At 43.7% G+C, this 27,138-nt stretch overlaps 2 protein-coding genes and 1 long non-coding RNA gene across 3 annotated transcripts in view; 2 read left to right on the top strand and 1 right to left on the bottom strand.

Moving 5' to 3' along the window:
- The window catches only part of LOC148656968 (uncharacterized), a 31,781-nt gene extending 21,315 nt beyond the window's left edge, over positions 1–10,466 (top strand). Inside the window, exons 7-9 of the mRNA XM_088644308.1 lie at positions 1,679–1,945; positions 3,796–3,878; positions 7,047–10,466. Of these exons, the coding sequence (XP_088500434.1) occupies positions 1,679–1,945; positions 3,796–3,878; positions 7,047–7,106 (410 nt within the window). The 3' untranslated portion in view covers positions 7,107–10,466. The remainder of the gene's footprint in view (positions 1–1,678; positions 1,946–3,795; positions 3,879–7,046) is intronic.
- Positions 10,467–11,556: 1,090 nt separating this feature from the next.
- Positions 11,557–22,598, bottom strand: LOC148656967 (uncharacterized). Its single transcript, XM_088644354.1, has 7 exons — positions 21,949–22,598; positions 17,944–18,249; positions 16,924–17,019; positions 16,676–16,700; positions 16,445–16,475; positions 14,577–15,249; positions 11,557–12,945 (listed from the first exon to the last, which is right to left on the bottom strand). Exons 1-6 carry the CDS (start codon positions 22,238–22,240, stop codon positions 15,118–15,120), a joined length of 882 nt encoding a protein of 293 aa, XP_088500480.1. The 5' UTR covers positions 22,241–22,598; the 3' UTR covers positions 11,557–12,945; positions 14,577–15,117.
- A 464-nt stretch (positions 22,599–23,062) lies between these two features.
- Positions 23,063–23,856, top strand: LOC148656966 (uncharacterized). Its single transcript, XR_015941084.1, has 2 exons — positions 23,063–23,231; positions 23,603–23,856. It is a non-coding gene; the product is annotated as an uncharacterized LOC148656966 (long non-coding RNA).
- The last annotated feature ends 3,282 nt before the right edge of the window (positions 23,857–27,138 follow it).

Below are 27,138 nucleotides of genomic sequence, written 5' to 3'. Positions count from 1 at the left end.
GTGTGTCTGGACTGTATTAACCCCTCTCTCTCAGTGCAGTGTTAATGTCCTGTAGTGTCCAGTCAGTGTGTCTGGACTGTATTAACCCCTCTCTCTCAGTGCAGTGTTAATGTCCTGTAGTGTCCAGTCAGTGTGTCTGGACTGTATTGACAGTTGTCTAACTCCTGTGACTCCATTTAGTATAGGCTACCCTTCATTCATCCACAGGATTAAGAGCTGCTGTTACTAATGAGCTCTCTTCTCTGGAGTGCTGACTACTTTCTAGCTAGAGCTTCAACACAGTCTGAAACACATTTCTTCCCAGCTGCTCTTATTATATTATTCTCATATTTAACCAGAGGAGTGGCTGCTTCCCTATAATGACTGCTCATTTCCCTCCCATGAAATTTCACTCTTGACAACTCATTCAAACCAACTGTTCCTCACTTTTAACAGGTTCATTGTCCATCAGTAGATGTTAAAAGTACCTCTCCCTGTCACTTCTTAATTTTTTTCAAGGTTTGACTACTGAATTGTCATAAGAATAAAGTCTATTTTATATACTGTAGGGCCTTTAAAAGTGGCTTTTTAAAGAGCTTTACAACAAAGAAAAAAGCACGCAATGAGAGGAGACTACAATTACAGTAAGAGATTGCTGTACAGTAGGAAAGCAAAGGAGCAGGCACAAAACCAGCTAGATAAAAGCCCTTCTAAAGAAGAAGGTTTTGAGCCTTGATTTGAAAGAGCCTGACAGGAAGCCAGTGCAGGGACTCCACGATAGGAGTAATGTGAACACTTGCACTAGACCTGGTCAGGATTCTGGCTGCTGAATTTAGGACCTCCTGCAGTTTGTTCAAGGTGGATTTTGATACCCCAATAAGTAGAGCTTTACAGTGATCAATTCAACATAAGACAAAATTGTTGACCAGCTTTTCAGATATAGTTAGTGACAGGATTTAGTCTGGCAATATTTCTGAGATGGAAGAATAATATTTTTACAATATGTTGCACATGTAGGTCGAATGTCAAGCCTGGATCAAATGTCGCCCCAAGTTCTTCAGTTTTGACTGAAGTTCAAGAACCGTACCATCCACAGAGAGGGTTACAGGACTGGCTTGACAGGGTTGATGGGGGAAGTCATGGTGGAGACTGGAGCATGACTTCAGTCTAGTCGCAGTTTAGAAGAAAGAAGTGTTGAGTCATCCATGTTTTTATGTCAGAGATGTAATGTAATGTCAGACAGCAGAGATGGACACATTAGTGTAAGGTTTGATATGGATGTAGATTTGAGTATCATCAACGTAGAAATAATAATTCAGCCCATGTGACCTTAATAGCTGACCAAGTGGGAACATGTAAATGCTGAAAAGTAGGGGGGCCAGTATCGAGCCCTGAGGAACACCAGACTTAACGAGTCCAACTTCAGAACTGAAACTCCCAAGAGAGATAAAGTGCTAGTGATCAGTGAGGTAAGACTTGAACCATTTTGGAGCAATGTCAGAAACTCCAAACACAGTCTCAAGACGAGAAAGTAAGATGTCATGGTCAACAGTGTCGAAAGCAGCACTGAGATCAAGAAGAATAAGGATAGGAAGAGAACCAGAATCAAAAGCAAAATTTTAAATTCCCTCAGCTTCTGAACTACAAAAGGATCAGGATGGGTCGAATGGCAGGTTTCTTATGTTTTTATTCTTCACAGTTTTGGAGGAACTTCCAGAAGGAGAATCATTCACTGTTCCCTTCCCAGTGAAGAGAAATGGAGAATTCAGATACAGTGATCATGGCCTCATTGCAACAGTGTCTAATGGGCAGATCAGCACTGAGGAGAAGTACAAGAACAGAGTGACCTGGGACTCATGCACTGGATTATTTACAATCCGACACCTGGAGAAAGGAGATGCTGGTGGTTTTACTGTTAAAGATAAAGATACAAAGAACAACAGCAAAATATATCTGTCAATAATGAGTAAGTAAAAAAAAAAAGTGTTTTACATTCATTTACAGAGACCTAGATTCAGAACAATGCCATAAAATTAAATTAATGAGGAATATAATCTCAAAGGTTTATATTGAAGTATGATACTGTATTAAAATCTCTTTCCAAGCACAATTAATGTAGTGTAGTATCCAGTGTGTCTGGACTGTATTAACCCCTCTCTCTCAGTGCAGTGTTAATGTACTGGAGTGTCCAGTCAGTGTGTCTGTACTGTATTAACCCCTCTCTCCCAGTGCAGTGTTAATGTACTGAAGTGTCCAGTCAGTGTGTCTGGACTGTATGAACCCCTCTCTCTCAGTGCAGTGTTAATGTCCTGGAGTGTCCAGTCAGTGTGTCTTTACTGTATTAACCCCTCTCTCTCAGTGCAGTGTTAATGTCCTGGAGTGTCCAGTCAGTGTGTCTGTACTGTATGAACCCCTCTCTCTCAGTGCAGTGTTAATGTCCTGTAGTGTCCAGTCAGTGTGTCTGGACTGTATTAACCCCTCTCTCCCAGTGCAGTGTTAATGTCCTGTAGTGTCCAGTCAGTGTGTCTGTACTGTATTAACCCCTCTCTCTCAGTGCAGTGTTAATGTACCGTAGTGTCCAGTCAGTGTGTCTGGACTGTATTAACCCCTCTCTCTAGCTGTCATATACTCTGCCATGTCTAGTAAGGTATTTGCACGACCAGCTACAGCCCAGGTGGCAGCCTCTACCTATCTATCACATATGGTGGATGTTGCTGGCACTGCAGCTGCAAGAGGGTGTTGTAGGCACTGCAGTTGTCCTTAAGTATGGGAGTACTGTCCATTGTGTGGTCAGGTTGTGAACTGTGTGAGGGTGTCCGATCGCTGTTGGGTGAGTACTCTTTGGACCCTAGAGACCAGAGTGGTGTTGCTGTGTGTTGGTTCTGTGTTGTGGTTTGTCTGGGGACTGCTGTGTTGCTTCAGCCCAGCTCTCTGCAGTGTCAGTTCGGAGGAGGCTGTGGAGAAGGTAACCCAGAGCGTACTGGGAAGCGTGTTAGTCTCGGAGGAGGCTGTAGGGAAGAAACAGAGCTTGAGCAGATCAGAGATTTAAAGGGACAGCAGCCTGCCTGTTGTGAGAGCAGGGCTGTCTGTGTGTCTGCTGTGCGGTAGTGTGTGAGTGTGTTAGTCTGAGTGTGTGAGTACCAGAGTGTCAGCTGCGGTACAGGGGACCCTCTCCCTGGCAGTACAGAGTACCGGGGGGGAGAGCAGGGTCCGTCTGACTGCTGAGAGGACAGCACGGTCAGGGTGAATGAGGGAAGGTCTGTCTGACTACTGGCCTCCGGTGGTGAGTGATCCAGAGAGCAGGGGTGTGTTGGAGGGACCTTCACTCTTCAAATGTGCAGCGTTTAGTGGGGCTATACACCTGGCTGAACTGTGTGTGTATGGTGAGAGTGGGGCATTGAAAGCTGGACACAGGTCCGAGGTACAAAGCAGCTGCAGGTACAGTATACCACCTGGGGTGTGAGAGAGAGGCACCAGAGAGGTTCTCTGTACGACTCTGTGTGACACAGACTCTGTGTGTGTGAGACTCAGCCTGGTGGATGGAAGTGGACCTGGAAGTCTGAGGCTCGTTGAGCCCAGGTATCCAAGAGTGAAAGGCTTGGCTCTGTGTGTGTTTATTACTGAGGGATTGTCTGTGATGTCCTCTCTCACACTGTGTCTCCTGTCCTGTTGTGTGTGTTTGTTACTGAAGGATTCTCTGTAATCTCCTCTCTCTCATTGTCTCCTGTTCTGTTGTGTGTTAATACAGTAATTTGTGTTCATACAGTAGTTAGAAATGTAGAGACATCAGAGAACTAATTCTCTTCCCAATTTCAGGTGATGATTCTGAATATCAAAACGTTACATCATCACGGAGTTCCAGCCATTCCCCAGAAAAAGAAAACTTGCTGCCTGGAGAGGTCAGTAAATGTCAATAGTCACAAGGAACCAGCAATCAGACACAAGCAAGACTACGTCTTCCAGGCAGTATAAAGACTTCCATAGTAGTCCACAACTGGCTCTATAGCCTAATCCGAAATCCTCATGTCTTGTCTCCAAGAGGTACTATTTCCAGGAGACACCATGTTGCTGTGTTGAATTTTCTGGTGTCATTTGCGCCTGCAACTCCTCTCCTGCCTGTCTGTGAGCTGATTCAAAGTGATTTCAGTTTTCTTCCCACAAAACCCTCCTGCATTCTGGATGGTCCCGAGAAAGAGACTCATAGTCCTCTGAGAATTCATCGAAGATGGTTTGTAGGTCTGTTTCAGGACCTGAATAACGAGGATCTCAGGCCCTGAGTGTTAATAATGGAATATTGGAGAGGGATTTCATTCTTAGTGTTGGGATCTGGTTTATTGTTGTGTTCTGGAACGGCAGCACGTTGGCATAGAATATTAGTCCCATCAACAAGACCTCATAGACTCAGTACAGTCTATGACTGTGGCTCAGGTCTGGTTCTGCTGTGCTCGGTCCAGTCCTGCTGCTGAGCTGCGTGAGGGTGGTGCTATATACTCCTGGTCCTGGTTTGGTTCTGTTGCTGAATTGGGTCAAGGCTATGATGTGGATTGCTGGTCCTGGTCTAGTTCTGCTGCTGGGCTGGGTGAGGGGGTGCAGGGTGGAGCTGGTCCTGATCCAGTTCGGCTGCCGGTTCTAATACAGTTCTGTTGCTGGGCTAGGTGAGGGGGTGCAGGACACTACTGGACCTGGTCCTGACGGACTGAGCTGGTTGGGGTTGTGTACATTGACGGATTCAAGAAGGGGGTGCAGATTGTCTCTGTTTGCCTCCAGGCTGTTGCCTGGGTATCTGGGTGTCCTTCAGTGTTCTGGTGAAGAACCCACTGGCCTGTTTCTTGAGGTGCTTGTGGTCATGCTGGTGTTGGGGCCCCCAGGTTGGGTGGTGAGCCTGGTGGCCGTTGGGGAGCAGAGAGCAGATCTCAGAGCTGATTCGCTGGCTTGTGTGACGATGGAGGTCCTGTCTGGGCAGCAGGGTGGAGAACACAGCTCTCCAGGGAGGGACCTCCCGAGTCACCCTCTCTGTCTCTCTCCTGATGGGCAGGGCCACCTGCTCTCTCTGGGTCCTCGGGTCGTCGGTGCAGGTGTGGATGATGCATTTCGGGGTTCCAAGGGCTGCCTTAGAAAGGACCAGCGGTGTCCTCTCTGTTGTTGGGCACCAGGGGGTTCTTGTTAGAGTTCTGGGAAAAGCCTGTTAATGTCCGAATTTCCCACTGGAGTCAGTGAGAAGGGCAACTTCTGGATTTCTGCTCTGGGCCTTCAGTGTGCAGTGGGGGTGTTGGGGGTGTTCGAATGTGCCGGGTGGCTGAGTGAGGGGATGTACAGTATCTGTGGGGTGCTGTGTTGGGTGTGATAGTCTGTGGGGTAGGTGGAGAGTGCTAGCTAAGAGAATGGTGGTGCTTTGTTGTTTCTTTTAGAGTGGGGTGGGTTTGCTGTGGGACTGTCAGATGGTGCCAAGAGGCAATCGGATTGTGTCAGGGGTGTTCAGGTGTGCAGTGGGGGTGTTGGGGGTGTCGGAGTGTGCAATGGAGGTGTTGGGGGTGTTCGAGTGCGCGTCGGGGGTGTTGGGCATGCTTGAGTGTGCAGTGAGGGTGTTGGGGGTGTTCGGTTGTGCAGTGGGGCTGTGTGGGTGTATAGTGGGGGTGTTCGAGTGCACAGTGGGGGTGTATAGTGTATAGTGGGGGTGTATTTGTATTTTTTCATTTGTTTATTATTCTTTACTTTTTCTGTTGTTTTACTGATGTTGGATTCCTTTTACACTAATTGATTCAGTTCAGAAAACAAAATCTCAGAATTAAAATTAGAAGCTCATCTCTGTACCTCTTTCCCACTCAGCTCTCTATCAAACACACTCTCACACTACACTCCTCTCTCACTCTCTCACACTCTCACCCTTTCCCTCGGGGTGTTCTGTATAATTTACTCCAAGAGGTCTACACTCTTCTCTCACTCTCTCACAGCTGGAGATCAGACTCTGGACAGTTCCTCTTCACCAGTGTGTCCAGTGACAGGACTGGTAGAGTGTCACACTGGCCATCAGACTCTGGACAGTTCCTCTTCACCAGTGTGTCCAGTGACAGGACTGGTAGAGTGTCACACTGGCCATCAGACTCTGGACTGTTCCTCTTCACCAGTGTGTCCAGTGACAGGACTGGTAGAGTGTCACACTGGCCATCAGACTCTGGACAGTTCCTCTTCACCAGTGTGTCCAGTGACAGGACTGGTAGAGTGTCACACTGACCATCAGACTCTGGACAGTTCCTCTTCACCAGTGTGTCCAGTGACAGGACTGGTAGAGTGTCACACTGGCCATCAGACTCTGGACAGTTCCTCTTCACCAGTGTGTCCAGTGACAGGACTGGTAGAGTGTCACACTGGCCATCAGACTCTGGACAGTTCCTCTTCACCAGTGTGTCCAGTGACAGGACTGGTAGAGTGTCACACTGGCCATCAGACTCTGGACAGTTCCTCTTCACCAGTGCAGTGAGTCCAGCTCAGATCTCAGTGTCTATTGTATGGGCTCTCATACTGTCTGTTCCCTGTGTGAATGAGGAGTTATATTGCTGAGGGATTTTGTGTTGGATTAATTGGTTATTGTACAGTAGTTTGTAGTTAAAGGTAGACTGTACTCCTGTTTGCTGAGCCCTGTTTTCACAGTGACATGACAGCCAAGTGGGAGAGGCTAATGTGGCTGAAATAATCACTTTTTTCCAGGTGTCTCTTTTCCCTGTTTTACCCTACCTCAGTGTGAAGTGCAGCATAATTAACAGAGACCTATATTTACAGTGCATGTCACCACACAACTGTAAATATTGCAGTATAACAGAGATGCTTTCAGGATTTGCAAAGTGCTGATATTTTACAAGGTGTAATTATGGGCTTGGACTTCATTTAGCAGCAGATCATTTTTGGAGAAAAAGATCAGAAAACCTTATTTTGGGAACTGAAGGAGGACAAGACTCCCAGTGAAGTGTAGGTGTACAGGGGGTTCACAGTTCACAGTGTGTGTCAGGCTGTCTTGGGCAGGATCACATGGGTATGTCCTCTGATGGTGTGTTTCTGTGTCTTTCTCTCAGGTGGCCATTGCAATGGACGACCTGAGGAAGACGTCCGGTGTTGATAACAGTGTGCTGTGAGGTTCACACAGAGGTCATCTTCCAGAGAAATAGGGCCAGCGTCACGTCTGCTTTAATGTCACCTCTTATAAAATAAGTGATTAGCCCAGAAAAGCAAGAAACTCATCTTGGTAGTTGTACAGGTAGTTGCTGGTTTATGTTATGGATGATTAGTTGAAAAATGTGACAGTAGTAAGAGGATGCACATTTCCATACACCTACTAACTGACTCTCACACACACAGACTGACTAATATACTTTTCAGTATAAATGTGAAGAAAATATTCCATTTACAATAGAATGAATAAGCATGTTACAGAAGAGCGCATGGGAATGAGCTGTTTCAGTGCATCAGTGTTGTTTTAACATGATTTGTTTTGTTTATCTCCTTTGCAGACTTTCGTAGGTTCTTGTTTCCTTGAAACCCAGGTTAGGAATGTTGAGAACAGGAACAAGTTAGACCAGATGCTACATTATTTTGCCTTTGTTTTATTACAGTGTAATGTACAGCCAAAAGAGTAACAGAATGTACTTCCACACAGTTCATACATTGACATTGATATAGTTTAGTTGCAGTTTAATACTGCAAAGTATTAGAAAATATACTCACACATGTCCACACTCAAGGACTTCTGAGATGTCCTGTGTCCCAGTGTGATTCACGCTGAAACAGACACTGACATTATTAAAACCGAGGATTTAAAATAGTCATTAAATTGAGGGCGCAGTGACTTTGCTACATTTCAGTTATAATTCAGGGCTGCAGAGTATTTACTATCCAGGTGAAATAAGAACAGAGGGTCACTATCTGTCCTCACCCCAGCTCAGACAGTGACCCCTGAATCTCTACAGGGATCGCGGTCAGCAGACTAGATCTGTCTCTGACAGTCACACTTAAACATGTCCAGGTCTGTAGACCAGAAATCTCCGGTGACTACCGACTCATCACAACCAGTCAGAGCTCCATGTTCAGGTTATCTGAACATGTCCAGAGATGGAGGTATCTGCTGTGTTTATCAGTCTCAGTTAGTCTGTCCCCTGTGTCACTGTATCTGTCCATCTTACTGGCTGTCTCTATCCCCCATCTACAGTCTGCACCAGTATTTGACTCTTACATCTTCTTGGAATTTTAATCATATTAAAGCTTTATTTTAAAAAAGGTCAGCTTGGAGTAAATTGAAAGACTAGAATCGTAACACAAAAATAAATCCAAATTCTCCCTCTGTGCCTTGACAATCTCAGTGCTTGTGGTTCTCACTCATGATCCTGGAGAACTCTAGACTATCTAGACTACACTACATTTATTGTTGTAGTCTTCTTATTTATTGTTATTGTCATCCTGTAAAGCGCTTTGAGAAGCCACCTTTAAAGGCGCTATATAAAATAAAGTTTATTATTATTATTATTATTATTATTATTATTATTATCTGGGCCCTTAATCACACGGGCTAGTTACTTCTTGTAATTGACAGACCTTTTCTGCTCTCAGCTCTCAGGTTCAGAAATACGCTGAGGTATTTCCAACACCATCTGCACTTAGCAGGATGTCAGAACAATGATCTTAACATGAGATCTTGTGATGAATGTATACAGGAGGGAATAACACTACTGTATATTGAACAGTGTCACACTCTCCCATTGTGGGAGCAACAGTGTATCAAACTCGTCCACAGTGGGAGTCGCACTGTGTCAGTTACGCCCACAGTGGGAGTTGAACTGTAGCAGACACACTCGCAGTGGTAGCGATGCCGTTGTGGACACGCCCACAGTGGGAGTGGCCCTGGAGCAGACACGCCCACAGCTGTAATGACAGTATCCACTGAGGGCAGTTTTGAAACTCAGGAAGTAGCATAGAGATGATACCAATTACAAACACACTCAACTTTTTAAGAGCTTAAAGAAAACTTCCCAAGATGTTAATTGGAAAGTTTGATTTATCCTTTGATTACTTCTAAGTACTAGGGTAGAGAACAACTGCTGGATGCCATTTTAATGATTTTTTATATTTTTGCTTCTAATGTTTTTATATCCATTTCAATCCCGTTAATGACTTTAGGTTTCATGTATATACAGCATGTCTCTGTGCTCTTGCTGTGCGCTATTGCAGCTGCTCTTTCTCAGCAGGACAGAGAAACACTGTGAGATCGGTGTCTCTGTCCTGTCCCCACTCCTGTCACACAGCCCTGTCCACTGCAGGACATACAGCACAGCAGCTCCGCCTGCCCTGGTCTTTGTCACTTCACCTCCTCACTCATCTGATCGGGTTATTACTCAGTTCAAGTGACGAGTGACCCTTGCGACACAGAAAGGGAAAACTGGATTTCACCACATCGTCTTCCCAAGTTTTCCCGATCCCCCGTCTCCTTCTGTCTGCAATGTCCAGGGATGAGGACTCGTCCTCCTGTGGACAGGCTGCAGTGTGTTACAGTACCAGTCACCCGGCTCCTTGGAGTCAGACGCCAGTTCACTGAAGTGCTGCTTCTGTCACGTCTCTCTTGTGCTGAAAAGAATATTGCAGTGAAATTGTTAGACAGGCTTAAGTGAAGCATTTATCAGTCATATTAACCTGTGTGCTGCTTTAACGCTTGTTTAGATGTGTTTTTTAGATTTTGTATTTTGGCAAGATGTTACACACCGCTCATCATGTATTAACAGCGGTCTTTATAATATAGTGTTTTTGTTATTTTCATTTTGTTCACTTCATGTTTTTGAGTTTGTGCAAAAACAGTATATCTTCTCTAAGTGCACTTGCAGTTTTGTATAGCTTTGAAGTGGTGCTCGCCATGTTATCGATACACTTATCATGACAAAGTAATAGATTTTATTTTATCTAGTTTAATAGACATTTCTCCGTTTTAATTTGCACCTCTCTATAAATACCTCACAGTTAAACCTGTCAAAGCTGTGCTGTATTTGTGCTTACATTTTGTACTGGTGAAGAGCAGCTGAGGTTTAATTGTGTGGCGAGACACTCTGGTCTAGAGCCTCTGAATCAGATCCCGTCACACAGCAGCTGTCCCGGAGGAGGGCAGCAGATTCAGGGAGCTGTACCACTGGTCAGTGTTCATCCAGTGGACACAGTGGGTCTGTCCTCCTCTGGTCTAGGACACTGTGAGACGCTGAGCAGCTCAGTCCATGATGACTGTCCCTCTGGGTGAAGCTGCACAGAGCAGTGGTGCCGATTGCTGGACAGACTGAGAAAAACAAGTGATGACTGTGATTATAACAGAGAGGTGTCAGGTGTGGGTCTTGATCGTCTGTACACCTGAGTGGAGTATTAAGATTCACACTGTGAAAAGAGATGTGTCCTCATTTATGTTTGCCTGCTTGTTAAGCTCTTTGAATACTATTTCAGGAAATAAAGCCATAATTGGAATAAAACACAGTGTGTACCGACTCATTTGGAAACTGCCTGCTGTGCTTGTATTGATAAATGTTACCTACTGTATATTTAAAGACATTTAGAACTGTTACCTGAAGGAGTAACATTATCGTGAATGGATTACAAATGACACTTCATAAAGGAAGATAAATACTAAAACATCAACTGACTAGTAGTCAACCATTTAAACAGTACCTTCCAGATTTAATTATACCTTCTATAAAATAAGACCCAAAAACAAAGCTTTATGCAGTATTGAGTCACTGTTATATCACTTGAAGCACCATCCAATAAGTATGGAACCATTTCCTTCAACATAAAGAAAATATTTCTGTTACTGTTTCTTCACCTCCATTCCTCAGTTCTATCATTTTAGTTGTATAATTTTTTTGTATCAAAACTGAACCAGTTCGTGAAGTGGCCATGCATGGCCTTTCACAGACCAGCGTCATAGGAAATAGGAGTGTCTGTAGTTCTCTTCTCTCTCCACAGTCCAACCCCCATCACTTCAGTGAAGGCTTACAGGATTTCGGTCTCATCTGGGCCAAAAACATTGGTCTAAAACTCCCCCGGCTCATCTCTTCCAGCTGACTAAACAACCTTCTAAATCAAAATTCGAACAAATTCTCATGTGGTTTTTGCGTTCTAGGTGCTGATGAGAGATCTTGCAGTGTAGCCCTTGTAACCTGCTGTCTCAGTCCTCTGTGAACTGTGGATTTGGACACCTTCACCCCTGCTCTCTCAAGACAGATTGAATATTTCACTGACAGCTGCATTAGTTTTCCTCAACAGCTGTCAGATTTTTTCCATCATCAACTACAGATGTTTCTCTGGGCTGATCTGGCCTTGGATATTGTGATCACTCAACGACACACACCAGACACGCCTGTTGGTCAGTTGTGCCAGTACCTCTGCCCCTTCGCAATGAAGAGGTTCAACACTATCTGTGTAACTGACCCAGGAGGGTAGAACTGCTTCATCCTTATTAAAATAAAATACAGCAGAGTCTCACCCTCTGCCAGTCGAACATTAGCTCATTCGTGATTCAGTCTTAACAGGTTTCGTATGGAAGAAGATCAGAGCAGGATGTAACCGAATGTATTTAATGCAACATTCAAATTAAGCAGGAGCATTAAGCATGAGCCAAATACATTAACACATAAATGGCTTTTTTCATGTCCCTAACAGGTAACATTACTGTTTACATCATGATACAGTTTTGTCTATATTGAGCCAAGTAATGTCCAAATGAGTAAGAAAAGTTCAAGAATTCCATGAAGTAATATCCACCCTGTACATCACATATATCAGCGTTATCGCAGACTGCTTCCATCCAGAGGCGGTGATTTACACTTAATAAGAAGACTTCCCCACAGCAGGCAGTAGCTACTAGTGCAAGTGCTTCGCTAGTTCTCTGTCGCTGACGGGCAGGGTCTCCAGAGGTGTTCGCAGGTCAGGAGGATTGCAAGCTGCTTAGGGGGATATAACTACAGTACCAGCCTGCACTACTCCAGACTCCTCATCACCTGCACATGTACCAGACACATTCATTCAAAGGCGTACTCTTCTTTTTAAATCGGACCTCTTTTTCGTGCACCTTGACCACTGGCTGGAATTGGACTTGGACCTTCCTGTGTGGGAGACAATTCCACCCCAGAAACACCAATCAGCTCTCTGCTCAGAGGAGCTAGAAAGGCAAGCTCTGCTCTCCCCATCGCTCTGCGAAGAAGCTTTATACAGTACAAGATATATAACAGCAAAAAATTAAAATGACTGATGTTATAATTGCTTACGGAGGAAGTGAAACCAAAGAGACGTATTTCAACATACAACTCTAAACTAAAACTCGGAATAACAGAATAATTCGTACACACTATAAAACAGCATATTTATGAAGTGGGTGTGCTACTGTCGTCTCATGCATTTGTAACGAGTATTAAACTGCAGCAGTGCACTGTAGCTTGTGAAATACTGTTGATTGAGGGGTCAACATTGTAGGGGAAGTGTATTAAAAATGGAGAGGTTATATTTAGACATTTTGCTGAAGAGGCTGGAGTGTGGGCTTGTTTTCTGCCTGTGGAAAAGCTGATTCTGTCGGATCATTTCCTGTTCAAGCCTGCAGTGTGACCACTTCCCAGTTCTGTTCACAGAAATAAACTCCTGCTGCCTTGTTGGGGTCCAGTTAAACAGAAGGAGGTTCTTTCACACAAGTGCACTGAGCTTTGCTACAGTATTAGTGTTCAGCGTTTTCATTGTTTGTACTGCAGCGACACCCAGTTAGCCTTCACTGAATCTTCACTAGATTGTAACTCAGCAGCAATAACCTTATTCACTGCCCTCTGCTACATACTGTAGTTTTAACATGCATATTCACATACAGTATAGTGGTGGTGATTGTCAACTAAAAATGTCTCCAGTCTGTTGGGAATAATATTGCCAGGATGTCTCATTGAACAACTACACACAGCCATAAGCACACTTACAGTGCCTTGCGAAAGTATTCGGCCCCCTTGAACTTTTCAACCTTTTGCCACATTTCAGGCTTCAAACATAAAGATATAAATTTTTTATTTTATGTGAAGAATCACCAACAAGTGGGACACAATTGTGAAGTGGAGCGAAATCTATTGGATTTTTGAAACTTTTTTAACTAATAAAAAAATGAAAAGTGGGGCGTGCAAAATTATTCGGCCCCCTTGCGTTAATACTTTGTAGAGCCACCTTTTGCTGCGATTACAGCTGCAAGTCGCTTGGGGTATGTCTCTATCAGTTTTGCACATCGAGAGACTGAAATTCTTGCCCATTCTTCCTTGCAAAACAGCTCGAGCTCAGTGAGGTTGGATGGAGAGCGTTTGTGAACAGCAGTTTTCAGCTCTTTCCACAGATTCTCGATTGGATTCAGGTCTGGACTTTGACTTGGCCATTCAAACACCTGGATACGTTTATTTGTGAACCATTCCTTTGTAGATTTTGCTGTATGTTTGGGATCATTGTCTTGTTGGAAGATAAATCTCCGTCCCAGTTTCAGGTCTTTTGCAGACTCCAACAGGTTTTCATCCAGAATGGTCCTGTATTTGGCTGCATCCATCTTCCCCTCAATTTTAACCATCTTCCCTGTCCCTGCTGAAGAAAAGCAGGCCCAAACCATGATGCTGCCACCACCATGTTTGACAGTGGGGATGGTGTGTTGAGGGTGATGAGCTGTGTTGCTTTTACGCCAAACATATCGTTTTGCATTGTGGCCAAAAAGTTCGATTTTGGTTTCATCTGACCAGAGCACCTTCTTCCACATGTTTGGGGTGTCTCCCAGGTGGCTTGTGGCAAACTTTAGACGAGACTTTTTATGGATATCTTTGAGAAATGGCTTTCTTCTTGCCACTCTTCCATAAAGGCCAGATTTGTGCAGTGTAAGACTGATTGTTGTCCTATGGACAGACTCTCCCACCTCAGCTGTAGTTCTCTGCAGTTCATCCAGAGTGATCATTGGCCTCTTGGCTGCATCTCTGATCAGTCTTTTCCTTGTCTGAGCTGAAAGTTTAGAGGGACGGCCAGGTCTTGGTAGATTTGCAGTGGTCTGATACTCCTTCCATTTCAAGATGATCGCTTGCACAGTGCTCCTTGGGATGTTTGAAGCTTGGGAAATCTTTTTGTATCCAAATCCGGCTTTAAACTTCTCCACAACAGTATTACGGACCTGCCTGGTGTGTTCCTTGGTCTTCATGATGCTCTCTGCGCTTTCAACAGAACCTTGAGACTATCACAGAGCAGGTGCATTTATACAGAGACTTGATTACACACAGGTGGATTCTATTTATCACCATCAGTCATTTAGGACAACATTGGATCATTCAGAGATCCTCGCTGAACTTCTGGAGTGAGTTTGCTGCACTGAAAGTAAAGGGGCCGAATAATTTTGCACGCCCCACTTTTCATTTTTTTTTAGTTAAAAAAGTTTCAAAAATCCAATAGATTTCGTTCCACTTCACAATTGTGTCCCACTTGTTGGTGATTCTTCACATAAAATAAAAAATTTATATCTTTATGTTTGAAGCCTGAAATGTGGCAAAAGGTTGAAAAGTTCAAGGGGGCCGAATACTTTCGCAAGGCACTGTATCTATTGCTCAACTACAGGACTAAAATTATTCTAATCATTTATTCAGCAAAATCTTTATCCAAAACAACGTCATTCTGTTCTCCTGTATGCAGCTGAAATACCCTGAGTGAAGCATCTTGCTCAAGGACACAGCAGCTGTGCCTCAAGTGTGATTTGAACCCACAATCCCCCCTTTTCTAAGTCCAGGACTGCACAGCCTGACACAGTGAGAACAGATACAGTACACTCCTGAGTGTGTTTCATCTGGACAGTGTTTCATCTGGACATCTTCCTCTGGAAAACGACAGACAGAGACAGTGTATCTCAGTAGGAGAAAGACAGTAATGAGCTCACAGTGTCTTCCTTTGGAAGATGACAGAGACAGTGCACCTCAGTAGAAGAGAGACAGTAATGAGCTCACAGAGTATAAAATATACAGTTTCTCAGTAGTACAGGACTGAATCTGCTGCTCTATACAGTATCTTCTTCCTGATGTGAACACTTGCCTCCTCTGTCCTCTCACTGCCAGGGTCTCTGCAGCTGGTGTGGGGTTTGGTCTATAACGCCTCTCGCTGCCCTCCTCCACCCTTCACCTCTGCATACACTGTGTGCTGCTCTCCAGCAGGGGGCGCTGCTCTCAGCTTCTGTCTCTTCATGTCAAGAGCTGCATAGGCCACCTCCTCAGGATACTGCGAGGAACCAAAGTAGAGAAAGAAGAGGGATCATCTCTCCACAATTCAGGAGGAAAGGAGATTCCGTTCAGTTTCTGAAAGGTCCTCTGGGCTGTGTTTCCAGTCTGAACTCCTTAAACGTGCAGCCTTAGGGCTCAAGAAGGAAGCAGGACCAGAGGGCCAGGGTGTCACTTAACCTGGGGACAGGACCAGAGGCGCTCCTTTACCCAGAGAGCACTGGGGCTTTAAACGGGCTGCAGCCTTCCTGTTCCACCCAGCGGTGGGAGAGCTCCTTCAGGGGAGAAGCTGGGTGAGACTCTGGGGTTGGTGGGTTACGGAGAGGTCAGATGAAAAGGAGTCGAATGGAGTGTCTTTCATGCAGAAGAAACCTGATCCCCAGGCAGAGCGAGGAGTGAACCAGCGGGGAGAAAGAAAGGAGGCAGTGAGGAAGAGGAGGGATGCATGAGACGAAAGAGTGAAAATTCTAAGAATATTTTTTTTATATCTGTAATGACTTCAGAACGTTTGGGGAGCCAAGGAGAAAGTGAACTTGGCTACTGTCATCACTACCAAAATTTCAGTGTCTACTCCATTTACTGTATTAATTAATTAGTATTAGTGTATTTATTTCTGTCCATTATCACAGAAAGGGACTGTCCTCTTCCTGGGCACTAGTATGGCAGAAGATGCCAGATAGTCAGGGTATTGAGGCATGTGTAGAGCTACAGAGGTACACTATCTGGGTAAATAACTGCTCTGATAGTGGAGACCAGATGGCTGAACACCACTAGAAATTCAGAATCTCTTCCAGGATTATTAGTGAATTTTATCTGCATTAATATATAGTTTTGAACCATAAGTAAGTCATCATGAATAAGAAAATAATAAGAATATGAGAGTTGTTACAGTTGCATCTTCCCAAGACTTCAAACAGCATTAAAGACACTAAAAATTCATTTAGTTTTATTTTTGAATGTTGAAAAACGCAGTTAAATGTGTAATCATGTTAAGAAGCGGAAGCACTTGTCAGCAATCTGTTCCTCAGTACAAAAGCTGGGCCTGTCAGAGCTGCTTGTAAATGAGAGTGGTAATTTCTAAACTAGACACTCTAGAGATGTCAGGACTCCAGTCCAGGATGAATCCTTAGAGCCTGGAGATCATAGTCAGGGTCCTAATCCAGACTCTACAGTTAGAGCAGAGAGCATGAACTCACACTTTCCTGAGCTCCATTGTTGGAAGGAGATCTGTGAAGACAGAAGAAAAAGACAGGATAAGTACTCCGTTAAATATCAATGACTTCTTTAAACATCACAATTCTAATACTGTATTTACTTCTGCTGGAAAAGAATTCAAAACCTGTTGTAGACAGCAGAATAGAAAGATAGTGCTAAATGCATTGAGCTCACTAATATGAACATTCTCTGTGTTTCCTGTTACACAGTACCTGTCTTCATCTCTGGGCTTTTTACCTGTCAAGAGAAAAGAGACCCAACTGAGTGATTTTGGAGAATGTAGCTGAACACAGTTAAACAGCAATAGTCTGCAAGTGACCCTGAACACAGCAGTGTGAGGAGAAACAAGGGCTCTGGACTGGTGGCCAGCTGTGGGTTTAGTGATCCTGAATGTGATGTTGACGGTAATGACGATGGTGATGATGGTGATGATGATGGTGGTGATGGTGATGATGATTACCTCGGAGTCTGCAGTACAGCACTAGAGCCACAATTCCCAAACACACAGCTCCTCCACCAGCTGCCCCAGCGTATAGAAGGACTCTGTCATCAGCCCCTATAACACAGAGACACATTACTGCAGCTCCTCTCTAGACTCTCAACACTGACTGGACACTCCAGTACATTAACACTGCACTGAGAGAGAGGGGTTAATACAGTCCAGACACACTGACTGGACACTACAGGACATTAACACTGCACTGAGAGAGAGGGGTTAATACAGTCCAGACACACTGACTGGACACTACAGGACATTAACACTGCACTGAGAGAGAGGGGTTAATACAGTCCAGACACACTGACTGGACACTACAGGACATTAACACTGCACTGAGATAGAGGGGTTAATACAGTCCAGACACACTGACTGGACACTCCAGTACATTAACACTGCACTGAGAGAGAGGGGTTAATACAGTCCAGACACACTGACTGGACACTACAGCACATTAACACTGCACTGAGAGAGAGGGGTTAATACAGTCCAGACACACTGACTGGATACACAATGGAGAGACTGACTATCCACTGTCACCTTAGCATTCTGAACATAATAATGATGCACTTTGGGGGAATTCTGACCATCAAGTCTCTGTACTCCTTTCATATATCATGGCACTTCCAAGTCCTTTTAAAAGGTGCAGTCCAACTATTCATTTAGTCAGTATGTCAGTCAAAGAAATCTCAAAAAGTAAAACAGGATGATAAGAAATTAATAATGCACTACACATGCTCTTCATTCTATTGCAATTAAACTGTTTAGGCAGAAAAAAGCCATTTTCAGACACGCAAATGTTCTCATATAGAGGTCTTCAGTCATCTAAGAATAAATAATTAATCACTTGAGAAACAGATAAAATGACTACCCAGCTGCAAGTCAAACAAATCTACCAGTGAACACAAATGAATCAAAAGAATGAATACTCCTCACAGTCATTTCAGATCAGTGGACACGGTCCCAGTACAGAGGTGTACTTACTGTACACAGTCAAGCTGAATTCCACTGTCATTGTGTGCTCCTCTTCCTTTCTCTCCACTGTATAAACCCCAGCGTCCTCTGAGCTCAGGGCTGTGATCGTGAAGAATCCAGTGGCTTTGTCCCAGGTGAAGCGCTCTGTACCTTTGAACTTCCCAAACACACTGAACTCACTCTTCAAGACAGCTGCTATGGTTGTAGATTCTCCATATTTCAAATATCCCCGCTGTAGTACTGGGATTTGAAAAGTGACCGACTGTCCGACAGCACGAGTCAGCTGCCTGTTGTCAGACTGGGGGCTGGTCGGCACTGTGAGGGAGAGAAAATAACTTCAGTTGATTTTGCATTTAAATACCAGTATGTTTTGTGCACGTGTTTGAACAGGAAAATTAAATTTGTCTCCAATATCATACCATAAGACATTACCGCTCATACCGTAATCACAAAAGTTGCAGGTTAAGACTTAAAAAGTGAACATTAGGAACATTGACAAGCAATTGCATGTTCTTAAAAAAAGCTCTAAGTAGCACATCTTAATACTTTGTAGCTGTGTCCATTTTTTTTTTAATCTGAAGAAGTAATAGGTTTTTCATCAAGGGATGTTTCAAGATTGATCTGTCTTTTGAGCCACGTACAGTACAGTATGTAAAAATACTAGAATTAGCAATTTCCCCTATTACAAGACCATTGTTGGACTATTTTATGCAAAGAAAATTCGGTAACGTGAAAAGAACCAGGAAATTGTTTTTTTAAGGGGCACGATGTACCGAGTTGACCTACAGTAGGTAGTTCATAACACATCTGCAAAACTATATGGAAACTGTACCGTCTCACACATGCAGACCTCGGAAATATTCGGAAATATTTTTTTACATAAAATAATTGAACATACATCCAAGTTTAAAAAACAAAACAAACATCACGATCCATGACTTTGTATTTACAGCGCTGTTACTTGCAAACCTAACACAATTAGGTCACAGTTCTTTTATTTGTGTAGATTTGTGAGAGTACACCCTGCCATCTGAAGACAGAGCCTTTGTTACTGTAAGTCATTTCTCCCAGCTGAAATCGTGTCTTTTGCAGTATGCAATGTAATGACCCAGGGCATGTTCGCTTGTCCAGCTCAGTGAAGATACCCCCACACCAACAAACAGCACAATCACTGAAACACACCGCATTGCTTAGTGCTCCATTTGTGCCTCTGGAAGTACTGTAGCGTTTATGCTGGTTTCCTTTCCGAGACATAGCGCCTTGTTTTTCCGGGTAAACACGTGACTGTCTAAAAGGCGGTTTACAGGTAACAACATACTCTGTACTTTTAATCACTGGATGTGATTACAAGTACCGAGTGCTTTCTTTTGCATCAGCAATTACAGAAAGAACATGACCACCAAATCATTCAATTGTGATCTTTTGATAAGTTGACCCCGGTGTTTAGTGTTGAATTGATTTGAACTTCTCTTGACTTGCATATTTAAAACGGACACAATGAGAAATTGATTAAGTAGGTAACTGAGTCAGCAGGCGTTGGCTGCAAAGGAACAGGTAAAGGTTTATTCCTTCGTGTGTGAAAAGAAGCCGAAACGTTTTTTTTTATCTTTTCAGCATGCGAAATTGATTAAATGTTTGGGACAAGTTTAATTTTCCTGTTCACACAAATGCGCAGAAAATACTGGTATTAAAATCACAATCAATCACCGCCCCCCACCCGGGCACACAGAGAACCAGAATCGCAGATCTTGTTATCCTCGCATCCAGTAATACTGTTTGAGCTTTTCAGATAGTGTAACTAGTCAAACAGGGTCAAAATCGCTGTACCTGATCGCGTGATCACCCGAAAAAACAAGGCGCTACTGTTTATCTCGGAAAAGAAAGCAGCACAAACGCTACTTTCAACGGCATAAACCCGCGCAAAGGCAGCACTAACGAATGTAGTAGGTTGCACCGTTTTTGCCGTTTGCAGGGGGAGCAAATGAATTTCACACGTTTAAAAAGGTTAGGGTACAGACAGGTTGGCTTTTAAGACTTAAGGGTCCAACTGTATATGTTAAGAGGTCTTTTCCGCTCCCTATTGTAGTGAAGGGCAATCTCTTTTCTTTTAGTTTCCTTTTTCTTCATACTTTGAAAATGTTCTTTTAAGGTGTGCTCTTACACTGCTGGAATCGTCCAGCTAACTCACCTAAGCCCTGCAACTGTGCCTTTTTAAACCCCTAGCGCCGTGATTCACCCAAACTAAACACTGCACCAGTATCTCAGTAATTCCTTTGATTCTGTATGTGTGTTTGCCACTCCCCCTCTCTTAGTATTATGAGCAAATGTGTGCTAACTGTACTAACAACGAGACCACAGATATTCAGTAGATTGGGAAGAACGGAGATCCTAAAACAGACCCCTGCAGAACCTCTGCTCACACACGATCCAGTGAAAGACAACACAGTTTCCTGTTTGCCGGGCTGTTCTCGATACATGTGTATACTGTACGTTACCCTGGATTCCTGAGGCTTTCAGTTTGAGAATCAGTCTTTTATGAGGGACTTGTCAAACACCTTCTTGAAATCTATTGTATATCATGTCATATGATTCAGGGTTTTTATGCAATTGTCATTTGCACAAAGAATTCTAGCAGGTCAGCTAGACAAGACCTTTCCTTTCACAGCCCATGCCAACTGTCTCTTAACATGTCCCTGTTCTTCTGGTATTCTTCTAACTTAGCTCCAGCGATCATTTCCATACAGTCGCCAGTAACAGGAGGAAGACACGAGGAAGGAGGTCTGCAGTTTTCTGCTCCAGTTGTGGGGACCAGTGTGAGGCGATTGTGATTGTCCCTTCTGTACGTACTGCTCCCTTTCTCATACTCTCGCTTGACGTCTGGGAGAAACAGATTTCTTTATTTTTCCTTCATTTCCTTTAATATGACTGGTAAAATACCTTCAGGCCCCAGGGATGAATCTGTTTTTAACAGAATCCTAGACCCTGTTATAACCCAGCATCAGTTATGGTACAATTACCTGGTACTGCAGGTGTCTGATCATTCACAAGGGCTCCGTTATTGACATCTTCCGAACACCAGTATGAAACTTTCATTTAGTATGTCTCCGCCATCTTCTATAATTAATCCCCTCTATCTCGTAGACTGTTTCCTTCCACTTTTACTGTTGTTGTACTGATGAAAGTGCAACATGTTTTTTTAGTCTCTATTACAATCTTATTTTCTCTCTCTCTCCTGGCAATTCTAATGTCTATTACAGCTGCACCTGTTTACTCTCTCTTGTCTCTGAGCCATGGACACTTGTACAGAGTCTGAGGAACGCTCTCTGCACATTACACATTCCTGCTGCTTTTTGCCTGTTCTATAGATGCTGTCAAATTAATAAACTAATAGCTTAAGGCTCAGAAAAGAGGACTGAATAATTAATGTTTAAACATTATTTAAACCAAATAATTAATATTTAATTCAATAAGAATTGAATTAATTTATTTACAACTTTCTGGTGATTCACTACCTACCCTTACACCGTCACAGTGATATTATAGTTAATAAAAACAGAATCACTTCTGACTGTGTTCAAAAAACATTTTGCTTTTTTCCTGTTTCTGTCTTAAAGCCCCCTGTGTTTTTTCCCATTTGTTGTGTATATTCTCGTTTTGCTCTGCTAAAAATCAGTATAAAAACAGTCAACAAAAGTATAAGAAATATTATTGGTTCTACAATTATAAAACACCCACAGTGGACCACAGAAAACATGCAGCATGATGCAGAACTAGAATAAATACTGCATTGGTAAGGGCTCACGTCAACATCCACAGAATCTGTCTCGAGTACTAATGACTTTTAACAGACAGGAGAGCGGACTGATCCGAATCTGATCCGAACGAAGGCGTTTTCCTCTGTACTGAGGACCTGGCTCCTGTCCCACCAGCAGGTCTTCAGCTCAGAGACGTGCCCTCCCGGGACGCAGACAGCACAGGCACAGACAGGAGCAGACACCCCAGGAACAGCCCTACCGTTCAGCCAGCAGACGCCCAGCAGCAGAAGAGCGTGGAGCCTCATGTCTGAGTCCCATCGTCTCTGCAGCAGGGACTCGCTCGTGCAGGTCTGGGCCCACCGTAGCCACTCCTCTTCCTCCTCTCCTTCAGAAACTCTCTCCAGGCATGAAGCCGCCCAGCTGCAGTCCAGCGATTCTAGCTCCCCTCCTCCAAAGGGGTTGGTGGGTTCAGACGCAAGAGCAGAACTGCGATTCTGGTTAACTTTGCATATGCAACTGTTACGCTTAATCGTAGTGTCAATGAGGCTCATCACTTAATATCTTCCTTTGACTCAATATGCCTCTTACATGTTATTCATATTGATGTAACTCTCTTCTCTCCCCTGAGCCCTACAAAGTGAAGCGAATGATCTTGTTGCCATAGAAATCCATAAACCACACACTCCACAGAGGTTACTGTACATTAGGTTCGAATCCACATTTTTCAGAGATGTGACACAAGGTGAAAGGGCCTTTCTTCTGCTCTAGCTCCTTATTGACCGTCTTCAGCTGTGGATGTGGAGTTCCTCCAGCCTGCATGTGATTATTCATCAGAAAGAGCTGCTACATGTCATCCCATCAGTTGCAACATCACAGCCGTGTGGTCTGAGGAAGCTGGCAGCTCTCTGCTTCATTTAGCACAGCAGCTGCTGGAGAGCCCGAGATCTGAAACACTCCTTCGCACTTTGAGCAGAACGAGATACTCTAAATATGTTCACCTCTGGCAGCTTCTGGGGCACTATGGACACACATCACATGTGTACTGTATCTCCTTGCATCCCTACACCATGACCAAAGTGCTTTAGAAAGAAGTAAAGTACTTTAGAAGACAGTACTTCAGGGATTTCACTTAAAAGAAAAGGAGTCCAAAAAAATAGAATCACTGAATTAGAATGATATTAGAAAAGCCAAGACATCGAGGGTAGACAGAGGGTAATAAGATTGCAATGGAGGGTAAAGTCAATAATAAATGTATTGTTTTCCAGTGAAGTGTCTCGAGAGACAACCAGGTTTCTCTTTAAGATGGCGAAAGGGAAATGGGTGGTCGTAAGAGACTATTTCACTCAGATGTTTACCAAGGAGGAACCAGACACATGCAAATGAACCCGTCTCCAGGGCCTGGCTGGTATTCTACCGATTCTATCTGAAGAAACGAGATGCTGTTCATGGGCCGCTGGCTCAACTCTTGTAGCAGTCTCTCCAGACAGGGGCCAGAGGCAGGGATAGAGAAAAGCTCATGTAGTCCCCATCCGTCCAAGAAAGGTGAGAAAACAGAGCCGAGTAATTCAAGACCAGCAGGTCTGTACGTCTGATGCATGCGAGGTTATTGAAACAGTTAAAATGAGAGGATCATCTGTATTGCGATAGGAGAGACTGTTATGACTTTAAAAGATCAACAGGAATTTAGAAAAGGTAGATCTTGCTTATCTTGTTAGAGTGCTTTGAACAAGCTGCAACAGCAGTGAAAACACAGTGACAACATGATCTGTTCGATTTGCACAAGGACCACAACCGTCATTTATATCACCAATCTAGATCCAGGTACTGTACAGTTACTAAACTAGTCTTCAGGTGTGAGCACCTGAAGAAGGCTCCACGGCCAAAACGTTCTGTTTTCTTTCTTCTCTTTTCAGCATCCTTCGCACTTTGAGCAGAACGAGATACTCTAAATATGTTCACCTCTGGCAGCTTCTTGGGCACTATGGACAAACATATGTACATCCATAAATATTGGAATAGATGGCTCACACTTTTACTGTATTATTTTTTAAAAACTATTCACAAACATTCATTTTATGTTTAACAAGTTTTAAAATATTTTTGTTGTCTGAAACCACAAACTTGTCTCTGAGCCAAACCGTTTTCTGTGCAGTTTGAGTGGTGATTTGCAGCCTCTGATATACCGGACTGTGGCGTTTTGAATCCGTCTGCCCTCCGGCCTACCCTTTCCGCATCAGAGCGCCGGTGTGGAATCGATCCACGGAAAATATGCAAGAGCCGATAGAGACTGTGACAAACCCCACACCACCCCCCGTGAGCATTCAATATAGGGTTCCCAATTAGGGACACCCATGTCGTTCGACAAGAAACTGCATTCCCACGCCGCTGTCAGAGTGTCGAGATCCTCTGGTGGCGAACAGTATCGCGATGCCAATTTCGCCGGCGAATTTCCGCCGCTGTGTCTCAGTCATTAGAAACACAGTGTTCCCAACTGCTCCCGCCCCGCTTCCCTGTTCAGCGCCGACTCCCGGCTCACAGACGGTCAGGACTGTTTCTGCAGTGAGGTGGGTTCAGCCGGCGATGGGTTCCGTGAAACACTAGTCTCCCAGGACAGGAATGTTATCACTTTGGCTATACTGTACTTCATCTGTTACACCAGGAACTGAATTAAAATGTTTAGGGGACGTGGCTGCGTTTTCTTGTGTGCCTGATGTGAGCCTCGCTCTTTCTTACGTAAAACAAAAATAAACGGCAATGTTTTCCAGGCATTAAGGTTCCCCAGATGAAAGGAAATTAAGATGAATTCTCGTAAATTAACATTAAGCTTTAATACGTGTTGAAAGTCTGTTGTATAAAAATCCCTTCAGCACCAATACCGGCTGCCGTGGTCAGTACACACTGTACACAAGGTTAACACCAGCTGCAACCAACGTGGCTGCTAAGGTGAGTCTATTGCTCTGTACTAAAATGTTTTCCGTTGCAACAAACCCAAGTTAACAGCAGCTGCCCTGTAGGGGGGACTCAAGTACTGGACTGAGTTAGTACCACTCTTGCTACAGACGATTTAATACCATGCGGGGCGCAATACTGGATCGCCAGGAAATGAATGCGGTAACAGCTTATTACTGTAATAATATTGTTACTACGAAATTATTTAACTGTCCTTTGCTGCGAAATTTATTGTAATATTTGCCTAAAATTACATCCCAATCACCATAAAATAGACCTACATCTTATGTTCTAATCACCAGTATCACACCTATTGATGCACATACTGTACTATAGTACCTGTAGTCAGTGTTGGAGGATTCTGAGAGAGATATATATATACAGTGTTGAGACACGTTCTGTGGAGGGAAGCAAACTGAAATCTAGACAAATGGGACATGACAGGTGTGTCCAGTCACTGCCTGGTGTCACTTGGATATTTATTCTGCTATTATAGTGAGGGGCTCCACTCAGGGGTTTCATACAGGGGTACAGTGGGTACAATGTGTTAGTTTACAGTATGTAGTCAAATGTAAGGGTATGTGAAAGGACGATTCTGTGGATTGCAGTCAAGGAGCTTAATCTAGTAATTTAAAGCAGTAGGTTGATCGGGGTCATTATCAGAACTGGTTTGAAGACCTGAAGAAGGCTTCACAGCCGAAACATTGTGTTTTCTCTCTTCTCTTTTCAGCATGGAATAAACCTATTACTTGTTCCTATGTAGATATTTGTTTACTTACAAATATTTCAAATATTTCTAAACAGAGAACCCATTAGTTTAGCTTGGTAAAATATCATTTTTAATGCTTATTACTCTGTATGGAGTTCTAAAACTAGCCCTATAATAATAATAATTGCTAACATTTATATAGCGCTTTTCTGGACACTCCACTCAAAGCGCTTTACAGGTAATGGGGACTCCCCTCAATCACCACCAATGTGCAGCATCCACCTGGATGATGCGACGGCAGCCATAGTGCGCCAGAATGCTCACCACACACCAGCTATCAGTGGGGAGGAGAGCAGAGTAATGTAGCCAATTCATAGAGGGGGATTATTAGGAGGCCATGATTGATAAGGGCCAATGGGAAATTTGACCAAGACGCCGGGGTTACACCCCTACTCTTTTCGAGAAACGCCCTGGGATTTTTAATGACCACCGAGAGTCAGGACCTCGGTTTTACGTCTCATCCGAAGGACGGCGCCTGTTTACAGTATAGTGTCCCCGTCACTATACTGGGGCATTAGGACCCACAGAGACCACAGGGTGAGCACCCCCTGCTGGACCCACTAACACCTCTTCCATTGGAGGTACTGTATCTCCACTGGTTGACTTAGTGTTGTTTTTTTACTATTTGTCTTGCATTTGTGAGGTGTCCTAAACTACAGCATTAACTCTTTAGGTAAGAGTTCTAAATGTCTTAAAATATAGGAAAAATTATAAATAGAGGGACAGTTTCCAAAAGAATGACAACACATTGTGGGGGTTTTTTTCTATGAATTTATTTCCTGAGATAGTATTCAAAGAGCTTAACAAGCAGGCAAACATAAATGAGGAAACACCTCTTTTCACAGTGTGAATCTTAATACTTCACGTTGGTGTGCAGACGATCAAGACCCACACCTGACACCTCTCTGTTATAATCACAGTCATCACTTGTTTTTCTCAGTCTGTCCAGCAGTCGGCACCACTGCTCTGTGCAGCTTCACCCAGAGGGACAGTCATCATGGACTGAGCTGCTCAGCGTCTCACAGTGTCCTAGACCAGAGGAGGACAGACCCGCTGTGTCCACTGGATGAACACTGACCAGTGGTACAGCTCCCTGAATCTGCTGCCTTCCTCCAGGACAGCTGCTGTGTGATGGGATCTGATTCAGAGGCTCTAGACCAGAGAGTCTCACCACACAGTTAATCCTCAGCTGCTCTTCACCAGTACAGCGCCTGACTGGGTGAGCTCTCTTGACCTAATCGAGCATCTCAAGGACTACTCAAACATAACCACAAATAAATCACAGCACCGATTTTGCTTTGACAGGTTTAACTGTGTGATATTTAAAGAGAGGTGCAAAATAAAACCAAGAAATGTCTTTTAAACTGGATCATATCCATCACTTTCCAATGATGTACAATAAGTGCATTATCACTGTGAGCATCGCTTCACGGCAGTATAAGAAATCCAGCTTCAATAAAATACAGCACGTGCAACTGAAGAAGAAGTAACTATAAAGTGCAAAACATAAAAATTCAAATGAACAACATACACATAGCTAAAATGTCTTACTAGTAAATGGCAAGGTCACAGTTAAGCAACAGTGTGGTTTAAATAGATAGATACTTTATTGATCCCGTGAGGATAATTGCAGTGCAACAGCAGCTTAACACAGACAACACAGACAGTGTAACGAATTATACAATAATAATAATACAATAAATCGGCCATATTAGTTAATTAATAATAATT

The sequence above is a fragment of the Lepisosteus platostomus genome, chromosome 8, assembly GCF_059453375.1.
Source record: "Lepisosteus platostomus isolate fLepPlt1 chromosome 8, fLepPlt1.hap1, whole genome shotgun sequence".
Taxonomy (NCBI): domain Eukaryota; kingdom Metazoa; phylum Chordata; class Actinopteri; order Semionotiformes; family Lepisosteidae; genus Lepisosteus; species Lepisosteus platostomus.
The sequence above is the reverse complement of the archived record's forward strand: the minus strand, read 5'-3'. Positions and strand labels throughout refer to the sequence as shown.